Source organism: Cannabis sativa, chromosome 7 (assembly GCF_029168945.1).
Source record: "Cannabis sativa cultivar Pink pepper isolate KNU-18-1 chromosome 7, ASM2916894v1, whole genome shotgun sequence".
NCBI classification, from domain to species: Eukaryota; Viridiplantae; Streptophyta; class Magnoliopsida; order Rosales; family Cannabaceae; genus Cannabis; species Cannabis sativa.
The window spans coordinates 43,020,115-43,046,385 of NC_083607.1; the positions used below are offsets into that span (position 1 = coordinate 43,020,115).

The window sequence follows — 26,271 nt, forward strand, 5'->3', positions numbered from 1 at the left end:
GTAATACAATAGAAATTCGAAACTACGTAAATTAAATTTCATAACATTATCTTGCACTATACTACCTTAAATGTGTTATCACTTTCTAAAACAAGATTAATAAAACATGGTTCTTTATTTAGCAAGAATAATTAAACACACTGATGCGAAAAAAAAATTGATATTATTTAATAACTCAAGTCATTATTATACAGGTATTGTTAGTGGTTTGGGAGCATTGTTTCTGTTTTTTACAACATGGTACTTTTACAAAACATTAAAGAAACATAATGATGCTAAACACGTGAAAAAGATCTTCAAACGAAATGGAGGTATGTTGTTGGAACAAGAGATATCTGCTGGAAAGGTTAATGTTGAGAAAATCAAGGTTTTTAACTCCAAAGAATTAGAAAACGCCACTGACCATTTTAATATAAATAGGGTTCTTGGCAAAGGAGGCCAAGGAACTGTGTATAAAGGAATGCTGGCAGATGGAAAAATTATCGCGGTAAAGAAGTCAACCAAAGTTGATGAAGCCAAAGTTACAGAGTTCATTAATGAGGTAGTCATTCTTTCACAAATCAATCACAGAAACATCGTTAAGTTGTTAGGATGTTGTCTCGAGACTGAAGTTCCTCTTTTAGTTTATGAATTCATTCCTAATGGAACTCTTTCATACTACATTCACAACTATAGTGAAGAGTTTAAATTAAATTGGAAAATGCGTTTGAGAATAGCCATTGAAGTTGTAGAAGCTCTTTCGTACTTACATTCAGCTGCATCTTTCCCAATTTATCACCGAGATATTAAGTCGACAAACATACTTCTAGATGAAAAATTTAGAGCAAAAATTGCAGACTTCGGTACTTCAAGATTGATTACATTAGAACAAACTCATTTGACAACAGTAGTTTATGGTACTGCTGGTTACTTGGATCCAGAATATCTTCAATCAAACCAATACACCGTAAAAAGTGACGTTTATAGCTTAGGTGTGGTTCTTGTGGAGCTCTTGACTGGACAAAAAGCAATTTCTCTAATAAGAACAGAAGAAGGTAGGAGTTTGGCTACATATTTTCTTATATCAATGCGAGAGAATCGTCTACTTGACATTCTTGATGCTCAAGTGCTAGAGGGACCACTGGAAGAGATTATGATTTTTGCCAATCTTGCGAAATGTTGCTTAGATTTGCATGGTAATAATCGTCCAACGATGAAAGAGGTAGTCATGAAGCTAGAAGTCATTAAAATAATGGATAGAAATACATAAAAGAATACTCATGCTAAATTATGTTGAAGAGGTCAAATATCTTACAACTTATAAATTGATCTTTGGGATTTTATAGAATTTTTTTTATAACATGATCATATTTAAGAGTTAATATTTTTTTTTTTGTTAATAGTAAAAGTTTATATTTATATATATATATAATAAAGAGTTTATATTATTGTTCTTGAAGCTGGGATTTTATGCTTTAAATAAAATTTAATTTCATTGTAATCTTATTTATTTTCAATAAACATCAAAAATCATATCTTGGCATTGTGATATGCTTTGCTCACATGTTTATTACGTGATTATAATATTAATATATAAGTTTTATTAACTTCTGAACATTTAGTTATTTACAATTATAGTGATGTCGTCACAGTACAAAGTAATTGTGATTACAGGTTTCAAATTATTTAGTTCCACAATTTATCAGTGCATCAAACTTACAGTGATGTGATAATCAGCGATAAAGTATGCTTACACTTAGATAAGTGAAATATCATTTCCAAGGCATTATTAAAGTAATTTAGATACAGATGCATTGGCTATACATCAGAATTGATCAATATTGAGAGTGGAAAAGATAACATAAACTTATCGTTATATCTTTTCTAAGTTAATGTCACTTAGTTGATGATAGATCATTTGATCTAAATCTTGAGATAGTTGAGCTCTAGTTTAATTGTATTGCACATGTCTTTATATTTTACCAGCTTACATGTAGGACTAGCTCATACTTACATATGGGGAACCCGATAGTATAATTGATTAGAAGTGTTAATCATAGATATGGACATCTATAGCTTCTATGTCTATTAGAAGAAAAATGATAGTTTTCTTTGAGCTTGGTTAAAGCCGATAAATGATTGAATGTTCATTTCAATAATTATATTAGTTTCTTGAAATATCATTTACAAGTAGCTAAGTGTATTAAGGATAAAATACATTAAAGGGTAAAATAGTAAATTTGTCCCTAATTTATGTAGACCATCTATAGAGGATCAATGATTGTTTTGATTGAAATAATGGATAAATTATAACGTATCTATACTTGGTGTATAGAGCGTTCTATCTAATCAGGAGTGCAATTCTAAATCTATAGTGGAGTCAGGAGGAATTAATGAGTTAGGAAATTTACTTGATAAATTTTAAGATCTGCTATTAGGAGCTTGATTACATAGGCCTAAGGTCTCACATTGTCTGAGATAATATCATTTTGTAGATTCAACTAATTTATTTAATAAGCCAATTAGAATTTCAATATAAACTATGTCTTATTTGAGAATTTTTACCAAGTTTAGAATTTTTTTAGAAGAATATAGATATAGATAATTATTTGTTAATTATGATTCTTTGTGGGTCTAATTAATAAATATATTTAAATATTATTTTATTTGATAATTATTAAAATAAATTTAGTATTTAAATAATTAGATGAGATAATTGGTAAAATTAGAAAGGATACTTTAGTTTCATTAGTTGAAATAAAGTGGGAAAAAGCTACAAAATAGCCCTAAATTTGAAAAGTAAGTTAATAAATATCTCTTTTTTAAAAACAAATTAAGAAAATGGCCAAATATAATAAATTAGCTAAGAAAAATTATAGAAATACATTTACTACCTATTATTTTTTTGAAAAAATACATAATAATTAAATTAAGTTATATAATTTTTTAGTATTATATTTTATTATATTGTAATAAAAATGAATAAATATATAATATTATTAAATATATACAACATTATTTGATATAACGTATCATTAAAAATTAATGTATCGTAGTAATAAATTTATGTACCACAAAGAAATTACAACAATACTAAATTAATATTCAAAAATATATATATATCATGTCAAAAAAATTATATATATCACTATTAAAATATATATACATACCCAAAAATTTATATATAATAAAATAAAAATTAAATATCATCTTAAATAAATGATATATTATAGACAACAAAAACTATATACCATACAACAAAACATATATACCTACATTAAAAATAAAATAATATAATATTATAAAAAAAATTATATATATCATATTAACAAAATTATATACAACCATAAAATAATTATACCATACTTACAAAATTATATATCACTTTTATGTATAATAAAATAAAAATTTAACATGCATGATCTAAAATAAAATCATAAACTATACAATAAAACGTATATACCATATAAAAAAAAACATATACCTTACAATGGAAATATATATATATATATAAATAATAACAATAAATAAAAATAAAATATATAGGATACTAATAAAATTATATATTATGTCAACAAAAGTACAATAGAAAATAAAACTTAAATATTATTTAAAAAATGATATCCTTATAACAAAAAATACATACACCATTCACCAAAACATATATACTAACACTAATATTAATAAACATATAAATTACTAATATATATATATATATGTATACTATACTAACCAAATTATATACCACAATTAAAATATATATAACATAACAAAAAAAGTATACACTACCATAGCATATAATAAATAGAAACTAATTAAATATTATTTAAAATAAATATATGTCATACAATTAAAATATATAAAAATAATAATTAAAAATATGTAGCATGTCAATAAAATTATATACATACATTAAAATATTTGTATTATGCTAACAAAATTATATACTACTGTTGACCGAGGTTTTCGGCAACTAATAAAATATTATAAAACTATCGAGCTGTAAGAAAGTGAGAGAAGGATTTTTACGTGGTTAAGGCGTTAATGAGCCTTAGTCCACGAGTCTTTGTTATTTATGGATGTATTTAATACAGAATTTATACTTGGGAGAATGTCACCCTTATAAATACAGAGAATGTTCTTGGTGAGCATTTACTCTTCTTGCTCATATGCAGCCCAAGATTCTCGACCCCATTTAATGAGCTTTGAGGGGGTATTTATAGTGTTTTTGGTGGGGTAATCCCTAGAATTGTTCTTACAAGTGTATCTGTAAGTATCCATAAAGTTGGGTATTCCCAATGAATATACCATGAGTAATGCATGGTCAAATCCCTAGGTGTTGTAGGGTTTTTATGTGGAATGTCCTTTTTGCCTTTTGATTGACGTGACTTTTCACAGTGTAGCCGTCGCTAGACTTAAATGATCATTACTGTGGCGCTGCTGGTTGGAGGTTGTGCCGTCAGACTTTATTGCGTGTTGCAGTCCCAACACGCTTCCTCCCATGCGGCATTTAATGCGACTTGATTGCTCAGGAGAAGCCTGACACCTCGCAGAGATGCTTTAGTGCTGTGTGAGCCTCCGGGAGCACCTTAAACTACGGGTGCCTTCTCCGGGACCTATGTCCAGGATTTTACCTTGTGGCATAAAAGACTTAGCAAATATTATGATTTGCTTGATCCACGTGTCCCTGTCCGGTTGGTCCACGTATATTGGGCGAAATAAGGGGCAACATTTAGCCCCCAAGCCTTGTTTATTTGAAAAATGAAACAAGGCTTGCTCAGGTGCCTCCGGTTGACTCCTCGGTTTCCTGGCACGAGCTTAGGGCGCGTGAGGGTGTATTTAATGATGGCATTTAATGCAGCGATTCACTTTTTGCAGAGGTCGATTCGTTTCACGACCATTGATTGATGCGGCGCATTAATGGTGTCAGACGGATACTCAAACGTTTCCACCGCCTTTATTGTAAATTAATCTGGCCCGTTGATCTTTGGGTATTTGAATCGTGCGTTTCCCCCACCGTTCGATTGGTAGGTGGTGACGCCTGTTCCTTATGCAGTTTTGCCTATAAAAGCCACCATCTTTCCTTCATTTCGGTTACTTCCCATTTCTTGCCAACTGTGCTAGAATTTCCTAGAGAAAAAATTCCCAGACCCAACACGAAGCCTTTGAACACTTTGAGATTTTCCCAGTTCTTCCTTGCTCGCTGCTACCAGTCCTTCTCGTCTTCACTCGACTCGCATCAGGACCCCCAGTTCAACACTTCATTGTAAGTTTTTTGCATCCTTTGGTATTATTGAATGGCATGTTATTACTCGTTCTGTTTGTTCTTTTCTGGGTTTGCATTCAAGATTCCTGGGCATGCAAGTGTTTAAGTTCTTCATGTATTCTGTTTTGAATTTACTGCTTTAGTTGTAGGATTGCCATTATCATGCCTCTGTTGTTATTGTGCATTTTCATTGTAGAAGACCATACGCTCTTCGTTCAATGGTTGCTTTGGGCATAGAATAGGATCTTTTCTTTCTGTTTCCTTTATCGTGTAAAACCACCTTCTGCGATTTTACTGCACCCGACACTTGTTCAGGGAATCTTTCTAGGGTTTCTCGTGTGACACGTGTCCGGAGGGGGCCTCTTTCCAGCGGTTAGGGGACCCCCATTCCCTTTTTCTTGACTTAGGGTTTGGTATGGGGCCTAACTGCTGGAATTTCTCTTTTTTTTTACAGAATAGAAAAATGTCTGCCTCTGGCTCGAAGTCCTCAAAGAAAAGCGGGAAGCGCATCGCTACTCTAGAGGAGGTCTCCTTGGGACCCGTTGCCCAGGGTATAAGTCCCAGGAAACCGGATGGGAGGCGGCCGAGCTTCATTCCACCTTGACCTGTCCCCATTAACTGGAGAACATTGTGGAAGTTGCTGGGATCAAGCCTTCCACCTCAGGAACCTACCATCGGCCGCCCCGCGATGCTGAGACGCCCAACCACAATTATGGCGGCTTCGGAGCCTGGAGCCAAACGCACCTCATGGCCGGTGCCATGCTTCCTCTTCAGGACTACTTTGTTAATTTTCTTGTTTTTGTCGGCCATGCGCCATATCAACTCATTCCCCAAGCTTACCGCCTGCTTTCAGGCTTGTTTATTTTTCATGCCGCCAAAGGATGGGGATCTCCCCGCCCGGCGGAAATTTTTTACTTTTATGAACTTGTGTCCGTCCCCAAGAAGGGGGACAAACTTAAGGACGGTTTTTGTGGGTTCCGGATCCACCCTGCTAACGAAGGGGTGGTCCCGTATAATAGGCAGACTCACGTCAAGGAGTATCGCCATCGCTTTTTCTTTTCCTCCGGATTCAGGGCAATGGACCACCCGGGGCTCCTCACTGAGTGGGTGAGGATCCCTCCGTATCAGCGGACCGCCCCCACCCAGACCTTCCTCCGGAGGGCCCAGGCCTTTGCTTCCTATGACCGAGCCGATCTTGACGTCGGGGGTTTGGTCACTACGGAGAACTGCAGGAAGGCCAAACTTATCCTTCCGCATCAATCCGTGGAGGACTCTAACCTCTCCCGGGTCATCTGTCCCAATGTGAGGGCGCCGATCGCGGAGAAGACCTTCCGGGACGAGATCATTGCCACGGCAGAGAAGAAATACCAGGATTACCTCTATCGGAAGGCCCAGGAGAGAGCATACTCTAAGGCCCAGGCGGCCTCCGGGAGGGGACTTCGTGTAGGGAGCCCGGTGGAAAGAAGAAGCCAGGTGATTGCCGGGAAGTCCGAGGCTAAATTTTTTGACAAGATTCTTCAAGAAGAGATTGGAGATCGTCCCGCCGGGAGGCCCCTTCGCATTGAGGATTCATCGGAAAGAAGGGCTCCCAGGCCACAGCCTTCGGTTCCAGAGCCAAACACTGGGGCTCCTGGTGCCAGCACTTCCGGCGCCGGTGGTAAGTCTCCTTTGATAATTCATTATGTTCCTTCCGTTGGCTAATATGTCAGTCGTAGACCCGTAGGGTGCAACGAGCGTCTATATAGGTTTAGGATGCCCTCGACCCGGTGGGGGGATCGCTTGAAGGAATTTTATTTTTCAAACTTAGGAGATTTCCTAGGTCGGTCCCGGATGGGTTCTGGTCCTCCGGAACCTGTTCCCTTAGGTCCTTCAGCTTACATTACATCCAGCTGGTTCCGGCCTTCGGACAGCTATCTCGGAGATGATGCTGCCAGCATTAAAGTTTAGGACTTTGCTAGGGCCGAATTAGGAAGTCCGGGTAGGAGTAGCTTATTTGCCATATCTTGTGTAAGTGGTTTCTCCCGGATGTTCTAACACTTGCTTATTTTCGTTGAGCAGGTATCTCCATGGATGCCATCTTGGATCAGCTTGTTGGGGTTCACACTCCCGAGGCTCCTCCGGCCTTTACTTCTTCCCCAATACCCCCTGCTCTAAAGATCTCTTCCAGCGCTCCCCCCGACACTATTAATTTAGTGGATGACGAGGAGGTGCTGCCGGGAGAAGGTCAAGAAAAGGAATGGGGCTTTTTTGAGGAAGTTGCGGAAGGTGCGGGAGAGCTCCGGGCTCTTCCTAAGGAAGCTGAAGAAGGTGAAGAAGAGCCTGAAATTGCTCTGATTCGCAAGCGCAAGGGCAAAATGATTGCCCAGGACGAGCCTAAGCGGCCTCGGAGAGCTGACACTCCTGCCCACGGTCTTGACGGTGGGGTCTCCCCCATGGAAGAGCATCCTGCTCCTCCCAACATTGTGCTGACTCCAGTCCCTGGAGATGAGGTGAGGCAAGAGCTCCGGATAGCCAAGCATAATTACGCCATGGATGAATACTCTCGGGGGTATGCCGAGGTGGAAGCCCTTAGGAGGGTTTTGCGGGTTGAGGTGCAGGAAACCATCAACAACTCGGAGTACCAGGATCCGTGGGACCTTAACTTGGACCCCCTGCCGGACTGGTTCCGTCGCTTCCTTGGGCCCACCTTGGCTCCCTTCGCCGCGGAGATGACTGGCGAGTTCGCTTCTTAGCTTACCCGGTGTGCACCTAAGCGGTTCGCAACTTGCGCCTCCCTGAACTCTATCTTCCAGGTCCAGGATCTCTGCCACTCCCTCACCGTGGTAAGTGCTTTGCAGTTTCGCTTTTCCCTTCATTTTTCTTTTTGGGGATTCTTTCTCACACTTGTGTTGTTGTTCAACTCGCTGCTGAGGCTGGCCGCCTCTCCAAGAACATTATTAATCATGGCTTCGTTCTGTCTGATTTTGGGGACATGAACGACGTCAGGAAGGTCCTTCAGGATCTCACTGCGGAGAGGCAGCTCTACCAGGAGGCTGCTGAGCGCCGGGAGGCGGCTGCCAAGGCCAATGAGGAGGAGGCCAAGCGGAGGGAGGCCCAAGCGGAGGCCATGATCCGGGATGAGGCCCAGCGGAGGGATAGGCTGGAGGCGCAGCATCAGGAGGAGCTGAGGGCGGAAAGTGAGGCTGCTGCCAAGGCCAAGCGGGAGCTCCGGGAGGCCAGGGAAGCCTTGGACGAAATGGTTGCCAAGGTGAGATCCTTAGAGGAAACTCACCAGGCGAACTTAGAGTCCAGGGCCACTCTAGCCGCGGAGCTGAAGGAGCTCAGGGACTTCAAGGAACAAACCACCAAGAAGGCAAAAAGAGCCGAGCTCCTTTCTTCTCTTTCCTGCGGCCAGTGCCCAAAGCGCTTCGACGATGGAGTCTTCATGGCTTGGTCTACCAACGACCAAAATATCAAGCTTACCTTCTACCCCAAACCTGAGGAAATGATTGCCAAATTTCGGGAGAAGAAGAAGAAGCTTGATGCCATGATAGAGGCGCGTATTGGACCTCGCCTTCCTCCGCGCATTGACTGAGCTGCTTCGAGATTAACCCAGTATAACTAAGATTCCACCCACTTCTTTTACTATTATTATCTCTTTTTTTTTTGTACATATTTGCTGCTACCTTGGGACAATATATTTAGGTAGCAGTGTTTTATTTGAAGGGGAGACAAGTTTTTTTTAAGGCCTGTCCCCGGGCCATTTGTATATATATATGACCTACCCTTTGGGTCAGGATATTTATATGTGATCTCTCTTTTGCCACATATCTCTCTTTTTTGTCCTGTCCTTTGGATCGGGATTTTTATACTTATGCTTTTTATTTTTGTGCATACTTTTTGACCTGCCCTTTGGGTCAGGATATTTTACTTAGTTTGTTTTTTGTCTGTCCGTGCGGTATACCCTAGTACCCCCCCTGAGTGGCATAGAAACTTTGTTTTTAAGGCACTCAGTTTTATTCAACATGCAGAGGAGGTATACATTTGGACGGTACAAACTCTTTGAACAAAATCTAAGTTATATTTTTGCTATTGGTAATATTTTCTAAGGTGATCGGCATTCCAGGCTCTTGTCACAATGGTTCCATCAATTCTTTTTAGTTTGTAAGTGTCGGAGCCGATTTCATCCTCGATTTCATATGGTCCTTCCCAATTTGGCCCAAGTACCCCCACTCCGGGTTCCTGGGTGGCTGGGAAGACTCTTCTTAGGACCATATCCCCAATAACAAATTTTATATTTTTAACCTTAGAGTTAAAATACTTGGTCACCTTTTTTTGATAAGCTGCCATCCGTATTTGAGACTCATCCCGGAGTTCTTCGACTTGATCCAAAGCTTCTTGAAGCAAAGCTTGATTCGTGGCAGGATCATAAGTCGTCCTCCTGTGGGATGGGAATAATTTTTCTACCGGGACCATCGCTTCACAACCGTACGCCATTGAAAAAGGCGAGTGACCGGTCGTGGTTCTGGGGGTCGTCCGGTAGGACCATAACACCCTTGGCAACTCTTCAGGCCAATTGTTTTTGCAGGCCAGCAGCTTTTTCTTCAAAGTGACCTTTAGGATTTTGTTGACTGCTTCCGCCTGACCGTTTGTTTGAGGTCTGGCTATCGCGGAGAAGCTTTTCACTAATCCATGTTGGTTGCAGAAGTCAGTAAATTCCTCGCAATCGAATTGCTTTCCATTGTCAGAGACTATTTTGTGAGGCAAGCCATATTGACACACTATGTTTTTAATAACAAAGTCTAATGCTTTCTTAGCAGTTATTGTCTTCATAGGCTCAGCCTCTGTCCATTTGGTGAAGTAGTCTACTGCTACTATTGCATACTTTACTCCTCCTTTTCCTGTTGGCAGAGACCCGATAAGATCTATTCCCCAAACCGCGAAGGGCCAGGGACTAGTCATCAGGGTGATTTCATTTGGAGGAGCTCTCGGTATGTTCGCGTACCTTTGGCACGAGTCACACTTTTGGACATAGTCTATACAATCTTTTTTCATCGTTGGCCAGAAGTACCCTTGCCTCAATATTTTCTTTGAGAGGCTAGGTCCTCCCGTATGATCTCCACAGAACCCTTCGTGGACCTCTAGCATGATTTGTCTAGCTTCAGGGTCCGATACACACCTTAAATAAGGCATGCTGAGTCCTCTTCGGTAGAGAATTTGATCCATCATAACATAACGATGAGCCTGATACTGAATCTTCCGAGACAGTGCCCTTTCTTGGGGCAACTCACTTGTTGTTATGTATTTTATGATGGGGACCATCCACCTGGGTTCTTGCCCAACCGTTAGTGTGGTCTCTTTTATTTTGATGCGTGGCTCTGCCAAGCGTTCCACTGGTACTACCCCCAGCTCTTCGATTTCACTATCCGAGGCTAACTTAGCCAGACAGTCCACGTGAGCGTTCTTCTCTCGGGGGATTCTTTCTATCTTGTTGTAACACCCTAACTATTTTAGGCGTATTACGTGATTTTTAAACGTACTGTGCAGCTCGTTGCTAATCAACGAGGTTTATGGAAAAACGTGATTAATTAAAATTTTGCTTTTTCATTAAACTTATAAACCATTTTACCAAAAAGTCTCGGGATCCCGATTTATAAAAATATTTACAAACTTTTTTAACTGTTCAACTTTTACATCAAAATGAAAGTCGTCTAACGACAGTTACAAAAATCTCAGCCCTGCTGTCCCGAGGATCGTACGCTCCAGGCCTAACCGCCCCGACATGTACAATCCCATAAGCTCGCTCACGGTCCATCAGCAACTGCCTTGCCTTTACCTACACATGAACGTAAACTGTGAGTCGACAGACTCAGTAAGAAAAGCATAATAATATCATACATAAAACTGACTGCCGTGTCCAACACGATACTGAGTCCCGCTACTGCCATGTCCAACATGGTACTGAGCACTACTGCCATGTCCAACATGGTACTGAGTTTTGAACGTTCAGGGGACGGTACTATTGACAAGTATCCTCCTGATCGGTCGAACCGGTCATACTCCGGCTGCTGGTCATACTCCAGCTGTACCGACGGGATAGGTCAATAGATCGAACCACCAACCGGTGTCGGCTGATCGGTCGAACCGGTCATACTCCGTGCTTGGTCATACTCCGGCCACTGTACCGACGTGACGGGGTTGGGTGGTTCGAAGCCTAAATACATATCTAATGTAATCTAACAGGCTTCCTACATGCACGCTAAACATGTAATCTACATATGCATCTTGTTATACTAATCTTACACGGATTCCGATTTCGGGTGTGCTTGGTCAACTGACCGACCGAAGGCTGAACGGCGGATTACTGGCTCCTAAACCATAAAAATCACAACGCTATAAGTGACACGCTAAATCACTTCCCGGGGACTAAACTTGAAACTAAAAGTTTCCCTATCGATAAAAAGCATGGCAATACCCCTAAAAACCCAAAAACGAGGAAAACTAGGGTTCTGAAAAATCCCCAACCGGAAGACCGGTTGCCCAACCGAGTCGGTTGCGGAAAATCCGGGACCCCATCCGAATTCCGGATGCTCAACCGAATTCGGTTCCTCGCGAGCAGCAACCTAAAAATCACATATCTTGACCAATTCGAACCCAATTGATCCCAAACTTTCCAGACCTCCTCCATAGGTCCCAAATAACAATTCTAGAGCATCAAACCTACCCAGAAATCCCACATGCAAAATTCACCATAGAAGCTCAAGCTTTGAGTTCCAAACTCAAGCTTGAGCAAAACCAACTAACTAAGCAATCCACTAGCTTAAATCACCTTAAACTAGCATAATATTACCTCAGAAAACATTTAGAAACAACAGCAACATCACAGAACAGAAACATAACAATTTCCTTCCAAAATTCATAACTTTTGCAAAGAAAACTCAAGGCTTTAACAATCTAACCTACATGCTTCTAACATAGCTTAAACAACAACAATAATCATGCTTTAAACAACTTAAATCAACAACAAAACACAGCAGAAACATCTCTCAAAAATCACATGCATTATCATCCATTTTCATCATTTTCTTCAAGGAATTTAAAGAGAAAAGAACTAGAAAACACATACCACAACAAGAGATCAATAGGTTGTAACTTAGGGCTAGAATCACCAAGAAAATCCAGCCTTTAGAACCCCCAAGTCTCAGCCGAAAGAGAGGAAAAGAGAGAGAGAGTTTTTCTATTTGATTTTTGTAATTTCTTAAAATTTGACTAAGTGATGGAATTTTTTGAGAAAAAGGGATTTATATCATATTACACATTTAATTTCAGCCAAGAGAAATAATTAAAATCAACATATAATTTCCATTTACAAGTCACAAAAGACAAAAGTCATTGGGGCAAAAAGACCATTTTGCCCCTCCACCATAAAATCACTAAAATTCATACTAAAGGGGGTATTTTTGGGACATTCTAAATCCCCGGCCATTCCCGACATTCCCAATGTCTAAAACCCGTCCCCAAAATACTAACATACTAAGTTGTGATTTCTACTGAGCCAAACGCCGAGTTCCAAAATACCGGACACCGGAAATGCGAAATATAAAAACTGCTGATGACATAATTATGCATATCAGAATTCCATAATAAATTATTTAAATGGCTATAAATAATTTCATGATTAACATAAATAACTGCTAATTTCCAAATTAACTAAGCGGGCTTTACAACTATCCCCCCCTTAAAAGGATTTCGTCCCCGAAATCTAACCTGAATAACTCTGGATATTGAGCTCGCATATCTGACTCAAGCTCCCAGGTGGCTTCTTCCACCTTACTGTTTCTCCAGAGAACCTTGACCAATGCTATGGTCTTATTCCGAAGGACTTTATCCTTTCTATCCAGGATCTGCACTGGCTGTTCCTCATAAGACATATCTGACTGAAGCTGAAGGCTCTCATAACTGAGTATATGAGAGGGGTCTGAAACGTATTTTCTCAACATTGAGACATGAAATACGTTGTGCACTGCTGATAAAGCTGGAGGCAATGCTAACCGATATGCCACTTGACCTATCTTCTCGAGAATCTCGAAAGGTCCTGTAAACCTAGGGCATAACTTGCCTCTTTTCCCGAAACGTTTAATCCCCTTCATCGGAGATACTCGCAAAAACACATGGTCCCCTACTCGGAACTCAACATCCCTACGTTTCGGATCTGCGTAACTCTTCTGTCTGCTCTGTGAGGCAAGCATTCTAGCTTTTATCTTCTCTATTGCCTCATTGGTCCGCTGAACTGACTCTGGACCTAGGTATTTCCTCTCCCCTGTCTCATCCCAGTGGATAGGGGATCTACATTTCCTACCGTACAACAGTTCATAGGGTGCCATCCCTATCGTACTCTGATAACTGTTGTTATACGAGAACTCTATTAACGGTAGGTATTTATTCCATGAACCCTCAAAGTCCATAACACAGGCTCTCAGCATGTCCTCCAATATCTGAATTGTCCTTTCGGACTGACCATCTGTCTGAGGATGAAATGCTGTACTGAATTTTAGCTTCGTACCCATTGCCCGTTGCAAACTCTGCCAAAATTTGGAGGTGAATTTCGGATCCCTGTCCGAAACTATAGACTTCGGTACCCCGTGAAGTCTCACTATCTCCCTGACATATAACTCTGCCAACTGATCCACTGTAAACGTTGTCCTGACCGGCAGAAAATGAGCAGATTTCGTAAATCGGTCCACCACTACCCAGATGGAGTCATACATACCCGTGGTCCTAGGTAACCCGACCACAAAATCCATCGTAATATCCTCCCATTTCCATTCTGGTAGGGTTAGAGGCTGCAACAACCCTGCTGGTCTCTGATGTTCAGCCTTGATCTGCTGACATGTGAGGCATCTCGAAACGAATTCTACCAAATTCTTCTTCATACCGTTCCACCAGAAGTACGGTTTCAAGTCTTGGTACATCTTGGTGGTGCCGGGATGCAGAGAATATGGAGTAGAATGAGCCTCCTCAAAGATCTCGTTTCTCAAGTCCACACTGTTCGGGACACAAACCCTGGCTTTATACAAAAGCATCCCACTGTCTGACACTGAATGGCTTGACCAGCCAATACCTCATCTCGGATCTTCACTAACTCCGGATCTGTCGTCTGAGCAACCTTTATTCTTTCTAACAGATCAGATTGCAGCGTTAAGTTGTGAAGCTGACCTACCACAAACTCAATGCTGGATCTAACCATATCCTCTGCTAGCTGAGGTGAGATCTGAACCATGCTAGCCACTTGCCCGGGACCCTTTCTGCTCAGGGCATCGGCCACAACATTGGCTTTCCCGGGATGGTAAAGGATCTCACAATCATAGTCCTTCACTAATTCCAACCAACGCCTTTGTCTCATGTTCAAATCTTTCTGAGTAAAGAAATACTTGAGACTTTTATGGTCGGTATAGATCTCGCACTTCTCACCATACAAGTAATGCCGCCAAATCTTCAGTGCAAAAACCACTGCGGCCAATTCTAAATCATGAGTCGGGTATCGCTGTTCATAATCCTTTAACTGACGGGAGGCATAAGCGATAACCCGATCGGCTTGCATCAATACGCACCCCAAACCCTGTTTGGATGTGTCACAGTAGACCACGAACTTCTCCTTGTCCGAAGGCAAAGCTAGTACCGGAGCAGTAATCAACCTCTGTTTCAGCTCCTGAAAACTAGCTTCGCATTTATCTGACCAGATAAATCGCTGATTCTTCTTTGTAAGTTCGGTTAGGGGCATTGAAATTTTGGAGAACCCCTCCACGAACCTACGGTAGTACCCAGCTAATCCCAAGAAGCTTCTGATCTCTGTCACTGTCTTCGGTCTCGGCCAATCCCTGACGGATTCGATCTTCCCGGGATCCACCTTGATCCCGTCCTTACCCACAATGTGTCCTAGGAAGGACACCTGAGACAACCAGAACTCACATATACGAACGGTTCTTCACTTTCCGGTTGGAAGACCACCATCTTCCTCTTGCAATCAATGCTCGCCGAATATTTAGATAGGAAATCCATTCCTAAAATAATATCGAATTCGACTAAGCTCATCTCTATCAGATCAGCGCTTAACTCCCTACCATCTATCCTGATCGGCATAGACCTAATCCACCTATTGGAGATAACCAATTCTCCGCCAGGTAACAGGGTTCCAAACCCTGATTCATATCTATCAAAGGGTCTACCCAACTTACTAAAGACTCTGGCCGCCACATAAGAACGTGTAGCCCCAGAATCAAACAGCACTGAATAAAACGAGTCGTTAATAAAAATCTGACCTGTAACAATTGATGGGCTGGCATCTGCATCAGCCTGCGTGATGGCGAATACCCTGGCTGGAGTGGGTACCGCTGGAGCTCTCGGTGCCTCTGGCCGGAGCTGGGGACATTCCCTCTTGAAGTGCCCGGGCATGCCACAATGAAAGCATCCCTGCCCCTTGCACTCTCCCCGATGGTGCCTCTTGCAGCTAGGGCACTCGGGATAGGAGAAGCGAGTCTCATTACCACCAGGACGACTCCCTCTGCTCTGGTTCCCCCGGAACCTCTTGTTGTGACTCGAGCCGCCGGAAGCAGTGGGTGCCCTCTTCCTCTGATCAATGGCCGAACCACTACTCCCCCTGCTAAATCCTGATGCAGGAGGGGTAGGAGCTCCGCCACTAATCGGAGTACTAGCTGACTCTGACATGCACCCCACTGCGCCCTCAGCTCGCAGTGCCTTCTCCACCATCTGAGCGTAGGTGGTGCTGTCGTCTGTGGTAATCATCAGGTCATGCCTGATCTTGGGATTCAACCCGTCCAGATACTTCTCCTTCCTGCTGAAGTCGGTCGGCACGATTCCCGAGGCTAACCTCGCCAACCGGTCAAACTGAGTAGTATACTCAGTGACACTCATGTTCTCCCGCTGGGTCAGGTGAACGAACTCTTTCCTCTTGGCGCTTCTAACCGCCTCATTGTAGTACTTCGCGTTGAAAAGTTCTTGGAACCTCTCCCAAGTCATGGTGGTGACATCGTGAATCTGAGACACCATGTCCCACCATACCAGGGCATCCTCCCGGGCCCGAAATGTGGCGCACACCACTGCTGTCGTTGCGGTGACACCCATGAAGTTCGACTGCGGTGATCACCGTAAGCCACCGCTCGGCTTTCGACACATCCGGACCTCCCAGAATACCGGAGGTGCTTGCTTCGAACCGCTCATACAAAGGCTCCAATCTATGGGCCGCCACTACCATCTCGGCACAGGCGGCGGGGCAGGTGCCGCCGGAACTACGGCACCAGGCTGCAGGAGCACCCTGCGGTCTCAACCTCTGAATCTCGAGGTCTTGCTCTTCGATCCCGGCTTGCATTTCCGCAAACCGTAACTCCCGGTTCGGGGCTCCCCGATCGGGCCGGGGAGCACAGGCAGCCTGTGGCGGGTTCTCATCACCCCGACCACGAGCCCCGCCTCGGGGACCTCTACCTCGGCCCCAGCGCGGTGGGGAAACCGAGCTCCCTCTCCCCGATTCGACCCCACGGAGTTGCCTCGACTCACAGTAGTCCGCCTGGCGTCCATCTAGTTAGAACCGCCTGCGAAACCAAGAGTTGGCATATCAGGTCGTATTCAAGGCGAGCTTATTAATGCCGCTTAATTTGGAAATTAGAAATGAAACATGCGCCTATTCTACTATCAGGCTACTAACATGCTTCCTAACAGGCTTTTCTTTTTCATAACTGAATAAAATAAACTACTAAAGCAATAAAGGCTTACTGAACCGTGAACCGAGCTAACTGCTGATGATGATTGTACATGTCGTGACGATCTTCGGAAGACAACTTGGCGGCTCTGATACCAAATTGTAACACCCTAACTATTTTAGGCGTATTACGTGATTTTTAAACGTACTGTGCAGCTCGTTGCTAATCAACGAGGTTTATGGAAAAACGTGATTAATTAAAATTTTGCTTTTTCATTAAACTTATAAACCATTTTACCAAAAAGTCTCGGGATCCCGATTTATAAAAATATTTACAAACTTTTTTAACTGTTCAACTTTTACATCAAAATGAAAGTCGTCTAACGACAGTTACAAAAATCTCGGCCGTCGTCCCGAGGATCGTACGCTCCAGCCTAACCGCCCCGACATGTACAATCCCATAAGCTCGCTCACGGTCCATCAAAGAATCGCCTTGCCTTTACCTACACATGAACGTAAGCGTGAGTCGACGGACTCGCAAGAAAAGCATAATAATATCATACATAAAACCGATCGCCGTGTCCAACACGATACTGAGTCCCGCTACTGCCATGTCCAACATGGTACTGAGCACTACTGCCATGTCCAACATGGTACTGAGTTTTGAACGTTCAGGGGACGGTACTATTGACAAGTATCCTCCTGATCGGTCGAACCGGTCATACTCGGCCGCTTGGTCATACTCCGGCTGTACCGACGGATAGGTCAATAGACCGAACCACCAACCGGTGTCGGCTGATCGGTCGAACCGGTCATACTCATTCTTGGTCATACTCCGGCCGTACCGACGTGACGGGGTTGGGTGGTTCGAAGCCTAAATACATATCTAATGTAATCTAACAGCTTCCTACATGCACGCTAAACATGTAATCTACATATGCATACCGTTATACTAATCTTACCCGGATTCCGATTTCGGGTGTGCGGTCAACTCGACCGGAATCGAAGCCGAACTACGGACATCGGCTCCTAAACCATAAAAATCACAACGCTATAAGTGACACGCTAAATCACTTCCCGGACTAAACTTGAAACTAAAAGTTTCCCTATCGATAAAAAGCATGGCAATACCCCTAAAAACCCAAAAACGAGGAAAACTAGGGTTCTGAAAAATCCCCAACCGGAAGACCGGTTGCCCAACCGGAATTCCGGTTCTGGGAAAATCCAGGACCCCATCCGGAATTCCGGATGCTCAACCGGAATTCCGGTTCCTCGCAGGCAGCAACCTAAAAATCACATATCTTGACCAATTCGAACCCAATTGATCCCAAACTTTCCAGACCTCCTCCATAGGTCCCAAATAACAATTCTAGAGCATCAAACCTACCCAGAAATCCCACATGCAAAATTCACCATAGAAGCTCAAGCTTTGAGTTCCAAACTCAAGCTTGAGCAAAACCAACTAACTAAGCAATCCACTAGCTTAAATCACCTTAAACTAGCATAATATTACCTCAGAAAACATTTAGAAACAACAGCAACATCACAGAACAGAAACATAACAATTTCCTTCCAAAATTCATAACTTTTGCAAAGAAAACTCAAGGCTTTAACAATCTAACCTACATGCTTCTAACATAGCTTAAACAACAACAATAATCATGCTTTAAACAACTTAAATCAACAACAAAACACAGCAGAAACATCTCTCAAAAATCACATGCATTATCATCCATTTTCATCATTTTCTTCAAGGAATTTAAAGAGAAAAGAACTAGAAAACACATACCACAACAAGAGATCAATAGGTTGTAACTTAGGGCTAGAATCACCAAGAAAATCCAGCCTTTAGAACCCCCAAGTCTCAGCCGAAAGAGAGGAAAAGAGAGAGAGAGTTTTTCTATTTGATTTTTGTAATTTCTTAAAATTTGACTAAGTGATGGAATTTTTTGAGAAAAAGGGATTTATATCATATTACACATTTAATTTCAGCCAAGAGAAATAATTAAAATCAACATATAATTTCCATTTACAAGTCACAAAAGACAAAAGTCATTGGGGCAAAAAGACCATTTTGCCCCTCCACCATAAAATCACTAAAATTCATACTAAAGGGGGTATTTTTGGGACATTCTAAATCCCCGGCCATTCCCGACATTCCCAATGTCTAAAACCCGTCCCCAAAATACTAACATACTAAGTTGCGATTTCTAATGAGCCAAACGCCGCGTTCCAAAATACCGGACACCGGAAATGCGAAACATAAAAGCTACTAATGACATAATTATGCATATCTGAATTCCATAATAAATTATTTAAATGGCTATAAATAATTTCATGATTAACATAAATAACTGCTAATTTCCAAATTAACTAAGCGGGCTTTACAACTATCCCCCCCTTAAAAGGATTTCGTCCCCGAAATCTAACCTGAATAACTCTGGATATTGAGCTCGCATATCTGACTCAAGCTCCCAGGTGGCTTCTTCCACCTTACTGTTTCTCCAGAGAACCTTGACCAATGCTATGGTCTTATTCCGAAGGACTTTATCCTTTCTATCCAGGATCCGCACTGGCTGTTCCTCATAAGACATATCTGACTGAAGCTGAAGGCTCTCATAACTGAGTATATGAGAGGGGTCTGAAACGTATTTTCTCAACATTGAGACATGAAATACGTTGTGCACTGCTGATAAAGCTGGAGGCAATGCTAACCGATATGCCACTTGACCTATCTTCTCGAGAATCTCGAAAGGTCCTGTAAACCTAGGGCATAACTTGCCTCTTTTCCCGAAACGTTTAATCCCCTTCATCGGAGATACTCGCAAAAACACATGGTCCCCTACTCGGAACTCAACATCCCTACGTTTCGGATCTGCGTAACTCTTCTGTCTGCTCTGTGAGGCAAGCATTCTAGCTTTTATCTTCTCTATTGCCTCATTGGTCCGCTGAACTGACTCTGGACCTAGGTATTTCCTCTCCCCTGTCTCATCCCAGTGGATAGGGGATCTACATTTCCTACCGTACAACAGTTCATAGGGTGCCATCCCTATCGTACTCTGATAACTGTTGTTATACGAGAACTCTATTAACGGTAGGTATTTATTCCATGAACCCTCAAAGTCCATAACACAGGCTCTCAGCATGTCCTCCAATATCTGAATTGTCCTTTCGGACTGACCATCTGTCTGAGGATGAAATGCTGTACTGAATTTTAGCTTCGTACCCATTGCCCGTTGCAAACTCTGCCAAAATTTGGAGGTGAATTTCGGATCCCTGTCCGAAACTATAGACTTCGGTACCCCGTGAAGTCTCACTATCTCCCTGACATATAACTCTGCCAACTGATCCACTGTAAACGTTGTCCTGACCGGCAGAAAATGAGCAGATTTCGTAAATCGGTCCACCACTACCCAGATGGAGTCATACATACCCGTGGTCCTAGGTAACCCGAACTCGTGGAGCAGCTCTCGGACTATTGTTACGTACGCGGCCATCCGCTCGCCGCGGGTTCGGTATTCTCCGGATACCTAGTTTACGACCAGTTGGGAGTCACTGTAGACTTCCACTCTTTTGGCTTCTACAGCTTTTGCTAATTTCAGCCCTGCTATCAGGGCTTCATATTCGGCCTCATTGTTTGAAGCTGCGAAGTCAAATCGGAGGGCCGCCTGGAGTCGCAGTCCAGTTGGTGATATCATGGCCACTCCGGCTCCGGAACCGTTCTCATTGGAAGCTCCGTCCACAAATACCTTCCATGTGGAAATTGGCGGTACCGGCGTATTCGCGGTTGCCTCGGCTTCGTTGCATTCAGTAATGAAGTCTGCCAAGGCTTGACCTTTTATAGAAATTCGGGGTATGTAGTGTAAGTCAAATTGACTTAGCTCCATCGCCCACTTGAGGAGCCTTCCGGAGGCTTCAGGTTTTTGTAGGACTTGCCGGAGCGGGTGATTGGTCAGAATTTTTATCGGATGGGCTTGGAAGTATGGCCTCAACTTCCTTGACGCCATCAGGAGGCAAAACACCAGTTTTTCAATGACCGGGTATCTTGTTTCGGCCCCTATCATGCGCTTGCTGACATAGTACACGGGATGCTGAGTTTTTTCTTCTTCCCGGACCAAGGCAGCGCTGACCGCGTGTTCAGAGACGGCCAAATAAAGAAACAGGTCTTCTCCGAGGACGGGTTTTGACAGGATAGGAGGCTTGACCATGTGCTCTTTTAGCTTTTTGAATGCCTCCTCGCACTCGTCCGACCATTTGAACTTTTGGCACTTCTTTAGCACGTTGAAGAAGGGTATGCACTTGTCCGTGGACCGTGAGATAAAACGGCTCAATAGAGCTACCTTCCCGGTCAGGCTCTGCAAATCTTTATGTTTCTTGGGGGATGGCATATTCAGGAGAGCCTGGATTTTTTCCAGATTCGCCTCGATCCCCCTTTGGCTAACTATGAAACCCAGGAACTTTCCTGATTTGACCCCAAAGGTGCATTTCTTTGGGTTGAGCTTCATGCCGTATCTCCGGACAACTTCGAAGCATTCTTCTAAGTCGCTTGCACGGATGTTGCATGCTTTTGATTTGACGAGCATGTCGTCCACGTAAACCTCCATGTTTCGCCCCAGGAGGCCTTTAAACATCCGATTAACCATTCTTTGATAGGTGGCTCCGGCGTTTTTCAGTCCGAAAGGCATGACTAGGTAGCAGTATACCCCCTTATCGGTCCTGAAGCTAGTGCACTCCTGGTCTACCGTATGCATTTTTATTTGATTGTACCCAGCATAGGCGTCCATGAAGGATAGAAGTTTGAATCCGAAAGTGGCATCTACCATCTGGTCGATCCTGGGCAGCGGGAAGCAGTCCTTTGGATAAGCTTTGTTTAGATCGGTGAAGTCTATACAAACTCGCCAAGTTCCGTTCGGCTTGGGCACCAGGACCGGATTGGCCAGCCACTCCGGATAGTACACGTCGCGGATCATGTCGTTAGTCAAAAGTTTATCCACCTCTTTCTCGAGAGCTTCGGCTTTCACCGAATCGAGCGGGCGTCTCTTTTGCTGGACAGGAGGCATGTCCGGATTGACGTTGAGTACGTGCGTGATGACATGAGGGCTTATGCCAGTCATGCCTTCTTGGCGCCATGCAAAGATGACGATGGCGCCCTTCAGTGTTTTTATTATTTTGTCTTTTTCCTCCGGGTCCAGGTTCTTCCCTAACCGGGGTACTTTGGTGGAGTCGACGTCGCACACTGATACTTCTTCGACGTCCTCCATTGGTTCCACGATTCTTTCGGACCCTACAGGAGGGTCCAACTCATCTTCTTCAGCCACTTCTGGCTCAGCAGACTCCCGGACCATAAGCACGGCCAGGTGGGTTGCGACATTGTAACATTGCCTTGCTTCCCCCTGATTTCCCCTCACAGTTCCGACTCCGGCCTCCCGGGTAGGGAACTTTAGGCACAGATGCCGGATTGAGGTGACTGCGCCAAAGTCTACTAGGGCCGGTCGGCCGAGGATCGCATTGTAGGCTGTCGGACATTCCATCACTACGAAGGTGCAGTATTTGAATGTGCTCTGGGGGGTGTCCGGGCACAAGGTGACTTGGAGTCTTACTTTTCCCATTGGGATAAGTGTCGTCCCGTTAAACCCTGTGAGTTGGGACCCACTGGGTGAGAGGTCCCGATCCGTCAAGCCTATCGCGGTGAAGGCTTCTTTGAAGAGTAAGTTCACGGAACTCCCATTGTCAATTAAGACTCTGGCCACCACTTTATTTGCGATGGGGGTCTCAATGACCAATGGGTCGTGATGAGGGAAGTGCACCGTCTTGGCGTCTTCTTCCGTGAACGTGATGGGTTGGTCCATCAGCCGAGGCCTTTGAGCTGGGAGTTGAGTGACTTCCCATACCCCATTGTGTTTTGCGGCCCCGGCGTACCGCTTACGCTCCTTGCGAGTAGTCCCTCCGATATGGGGACCTCCAGAAATCATGGCTACCCTTCCATTAGGCCGGGGCGGCAGTCCGGGGATATGCTGGGCGTCACCTGTGGGAGCAGCTGGAGCGAATACTCCTGCTGTACCCCCCGGTGTTCCCTGAGGCATACCCGCGGTCGCCTGACCCGGATTGAGGTGGGGCAACCTATTCTTGATCCACTCGTAGAGGTGGCCCAATCGGATTAGATTTTCGATCTCGTCCTTGAGATTCTTACATTCATTGGTGCTATGACCAATGTCGTTATGGTACTCGCACCTTTTGCTCGGATCTCTCCGGGAGCTATCTTTGTACAACGATTGTGGTCTCCGGTAGTGTGTATTTTGCCTAGTAGCAAAGTACACACGCTCTTGGGAGTCTGACAGCTCCGTGTATTGAGTATATTGGGGGGTGTACCCCTTTTTCTGGCGCTTCTCTCCCGTCCGGGTGCTGCCTTTGGAAGACCTTTTACTCCTTGATCCCTGGGAAGGGCCTGTTAGGCTAGCAGCCGGAGCAGAGTGTGAAGGAGCTTGCCCATTCACTCCGGACGGGTTGCCAAAATGAGAAGATGCTGGTGCCAAAGCTTGGCCCTGGCTATACCCGGGGGTAGCAGAGAATTGCATGCCACTTGTTTGTGGGGTTGCAGTCGGGGCAGTACCCGAGGGCGATACTCCAGGCATATACCCTGCCATTCTGGTGGGATAGTAGCCCCCATAAGCCACGATTTGGGCTTCTTCGAGGTTGATATATTTTTGGACTCTCTTCTGGAAGTCCTGGAGGCTAGCAGCTCCTTCTTGCTGCAACTCATTCCAGAAAGGAGTCCCAGTACGGATGCCTGCTTGGAGAAGTGCAAGCTGTTGTCCGTCATCAACCTTCTTGGTTTTCGAGGCTTCCTCTCGGAACCTCTTGATGTAATTCTTCAAGGTCTCGGAGGGCAGTTTCTTGATATTAGTCAAGGCACTGACCTCCAGGTTGACCTTTCTTGCGGCGACAAACTGTCTCCGGAAGTTGGTCTGTAGCTTGTTCCAACAGCCCACGGATCCTGGTTCCAGTTTTTTGAACCACTCCTCCGCGGACCCACTTAGACTGAGTGGGAAGCACAGACACTTGGCGTCATTGCTGACCCTCATGACCGTCATGACACGGTTGAACCGTGACAGGTGGTCGCTGGGATCGGAGTTCCCGGTATAGGCTGCCATTTCGGGCATCTTGAAGTTTTTAGGGAGCTCCGCCTCTAAGATGTGCTTAGCACATGGCTCCCGATCCTCGCTGTCCGAGTCGGAGTCGTCTCCCTTCTGCCTCCGGGAGACTCGGGCAATGTCTTTTCGGAGTATGGCGAGTTCCGCCATAATTCCTTCATTCAACGTACCCGAGGAGACCACGGGTCCGTATCTTTTTTGGTCAAGGTGATCCCGGAGATCACCTTGGTTCCCATTGATTTGATTTCTCAGATCAACGGGAGGACATCTCTGTCCTCTTCTTCCTCTACCCCCGGGTTCCTGGTGTACAGAAACGCTTTTTCGGTCCCCTCGATCCTGAGGGCCAAGACTCCCTTTTTGGGGCTTGCCCCTCTGCGGACCTTTCCCTTTAGGGAAATCTGAGCGGACCTTTCGCGGATCCTGCACCTTTTTCTTTCGCCCTGGGGTAGAAGTAGGGTTTTTTGTTTGATTCCCTTCAGCAGGGTATCTTATAGGGCTAGGCTCCCTAGATTTCTGCTGCTGGGAATTGGGCGAAGACGTCGCTGACTCCTTGTCGAGTCCAGCGGTCATTGCCTTGGGGTGCACGTGAATGCCAGCCGCTTCCATGGCTTTTTGCATGGCCAGCATCACTTCCTGCATTTTCTGGTTTTGCGCTTTCTGAGCTTCGATCTCGGCTTCGTGATCGATAGCTTTTTGTCTGAGAAGCACCAGTTCTGAGTAACTACCTTCGTCATAGGCATACTCGTCGAGGTTTCCCTCGTAGTCATCATCGGGGATTATTACTTCTTCCTCGGACTCCTCTGCTGCTCTTGAGGCTACATCTTCCTCGTTTGGGTCTTGAGCGTCTTCCAGAGGGCGAGGCTGACGAGCACTTCTTGTCTCCACCATGTTTGTGAAGTCAAATGTTTGTTTTTTAGCAGCTTTCTTCAGCTCTCAATGAAAGCACCAAAATGTTGATCGAGGTTTTCGGCAACTAATAAAATATTATAAAACTATCGAGCTGTAAGAAAGTGAGAGAAGGATTTTTACGTGGTTGGGGCGTTAATGAGCCTTAGTCCACGAGTCTTTGTTATTTATGGATGTATTTAATACAGAATTTATACTTGGGAGAATGTCACCCTTATAAATACAGAGAATGTTCTTGGTGAGTATTTACTCTTCTTGCTCATAAGCAGCCCAAGATTCTCGACCCCATTTAATGAGCTTTGAGGGGGTATTTATAGTGTTTTTGGTGGGGTAATCCCTAGAATTGTTCTTACAAGTGTATCTGTAAGTATCCATAAAGTTGGGTATTCCCAATGAATATACCATGAGTAATGCATGGTCAAATCCCTAGGTGTTGTAGGGTTTTTATGTGGAATGTCCTTTTTGCCTTTTGATTGACGTGACTTTTCACAGTGTAGCCGTCGCTAGACTTAAATGATCATTACTGTGGCGCTGCTGGTTGGAGGTTGTGCCGTCAGACTTTATTGCGTGTTGCAGTCCCAACACGCTTCCTCCCATGCGGCATTTAATGCGACTTGATTGCTCAGGAGAAGCCTGACACCTCGCGGAGATGCTTTAGTGCTGTGTGAGCCTCCGGGAGCACCTTAAACTCCGGGTACCTTCTCCGGGACCTATATCCAGGATGTTACCTTGTGGCATAAAAGACTTAGCAAATATTATGATTTGCTTGATCCACGTGTCCCTGTCCGGTTGGTCCACGTATATTGGGCAAAATCAGGGGCAACAACTACCATTATACATAGAAAAATAAAAATAAATATCATCTAAGAATAATAATATAATATACAACAAAAAAGAAATATACTGTACAAAAAAAATCTATATACCAACAACTCATAAAAAATTAAAAAAATCGACATAACTTTCAAATAAAAAAGATTTTCACAAAACTAATATGGATATACCATAATCTTTAAGCAATTTGTTTCTGATTCTAAAAAAATATGAAAAAGAAATTACTTATTTTTTTATGTGGCAAAAGACAATATAAATAATAAATAATCTAAAAGGGTCATTTTGCTACAAGTTTTGAAATGAGAACATTTAATAATATAATCCTATGATTTGGGGCCATTTACTATAATTTCCCTTACTTAATTAATAAGAATATATTTCTCATTTTATAAACGATACTCTAATATATATTATTTTATTAATTAACTCTACAATCTTAAATT

At 43.5% G+C, this 26,271-nt stretch overlaps 1 protein-coding gene across 1 annotated transcript in view; it reads left to right on the forward strand.

The window, feature by feature from the left end:
* The window catches only part of LOC115697922 (wall-associated receptor kinase-like 1), a 31,086-nt gene extending 29,727 nt beyond the window's left edge, over positions 1-1,359 (forward strand). The window contains exon 3 of the mRNA XM_030625095.2: positions 195-1,359. Coding sequence (XP_030480955.2) covers positions 195-1,249 — 1,055 coding nt within the window. The 3' untranslated portion in view covers positions 1,250-1,359. The remainder of the gene's footprint in view (positions 1-194) is intronic.
* The last annotated feature ends 24,912 nt before the right edge of the window (positions 1,360-26,271 follow it).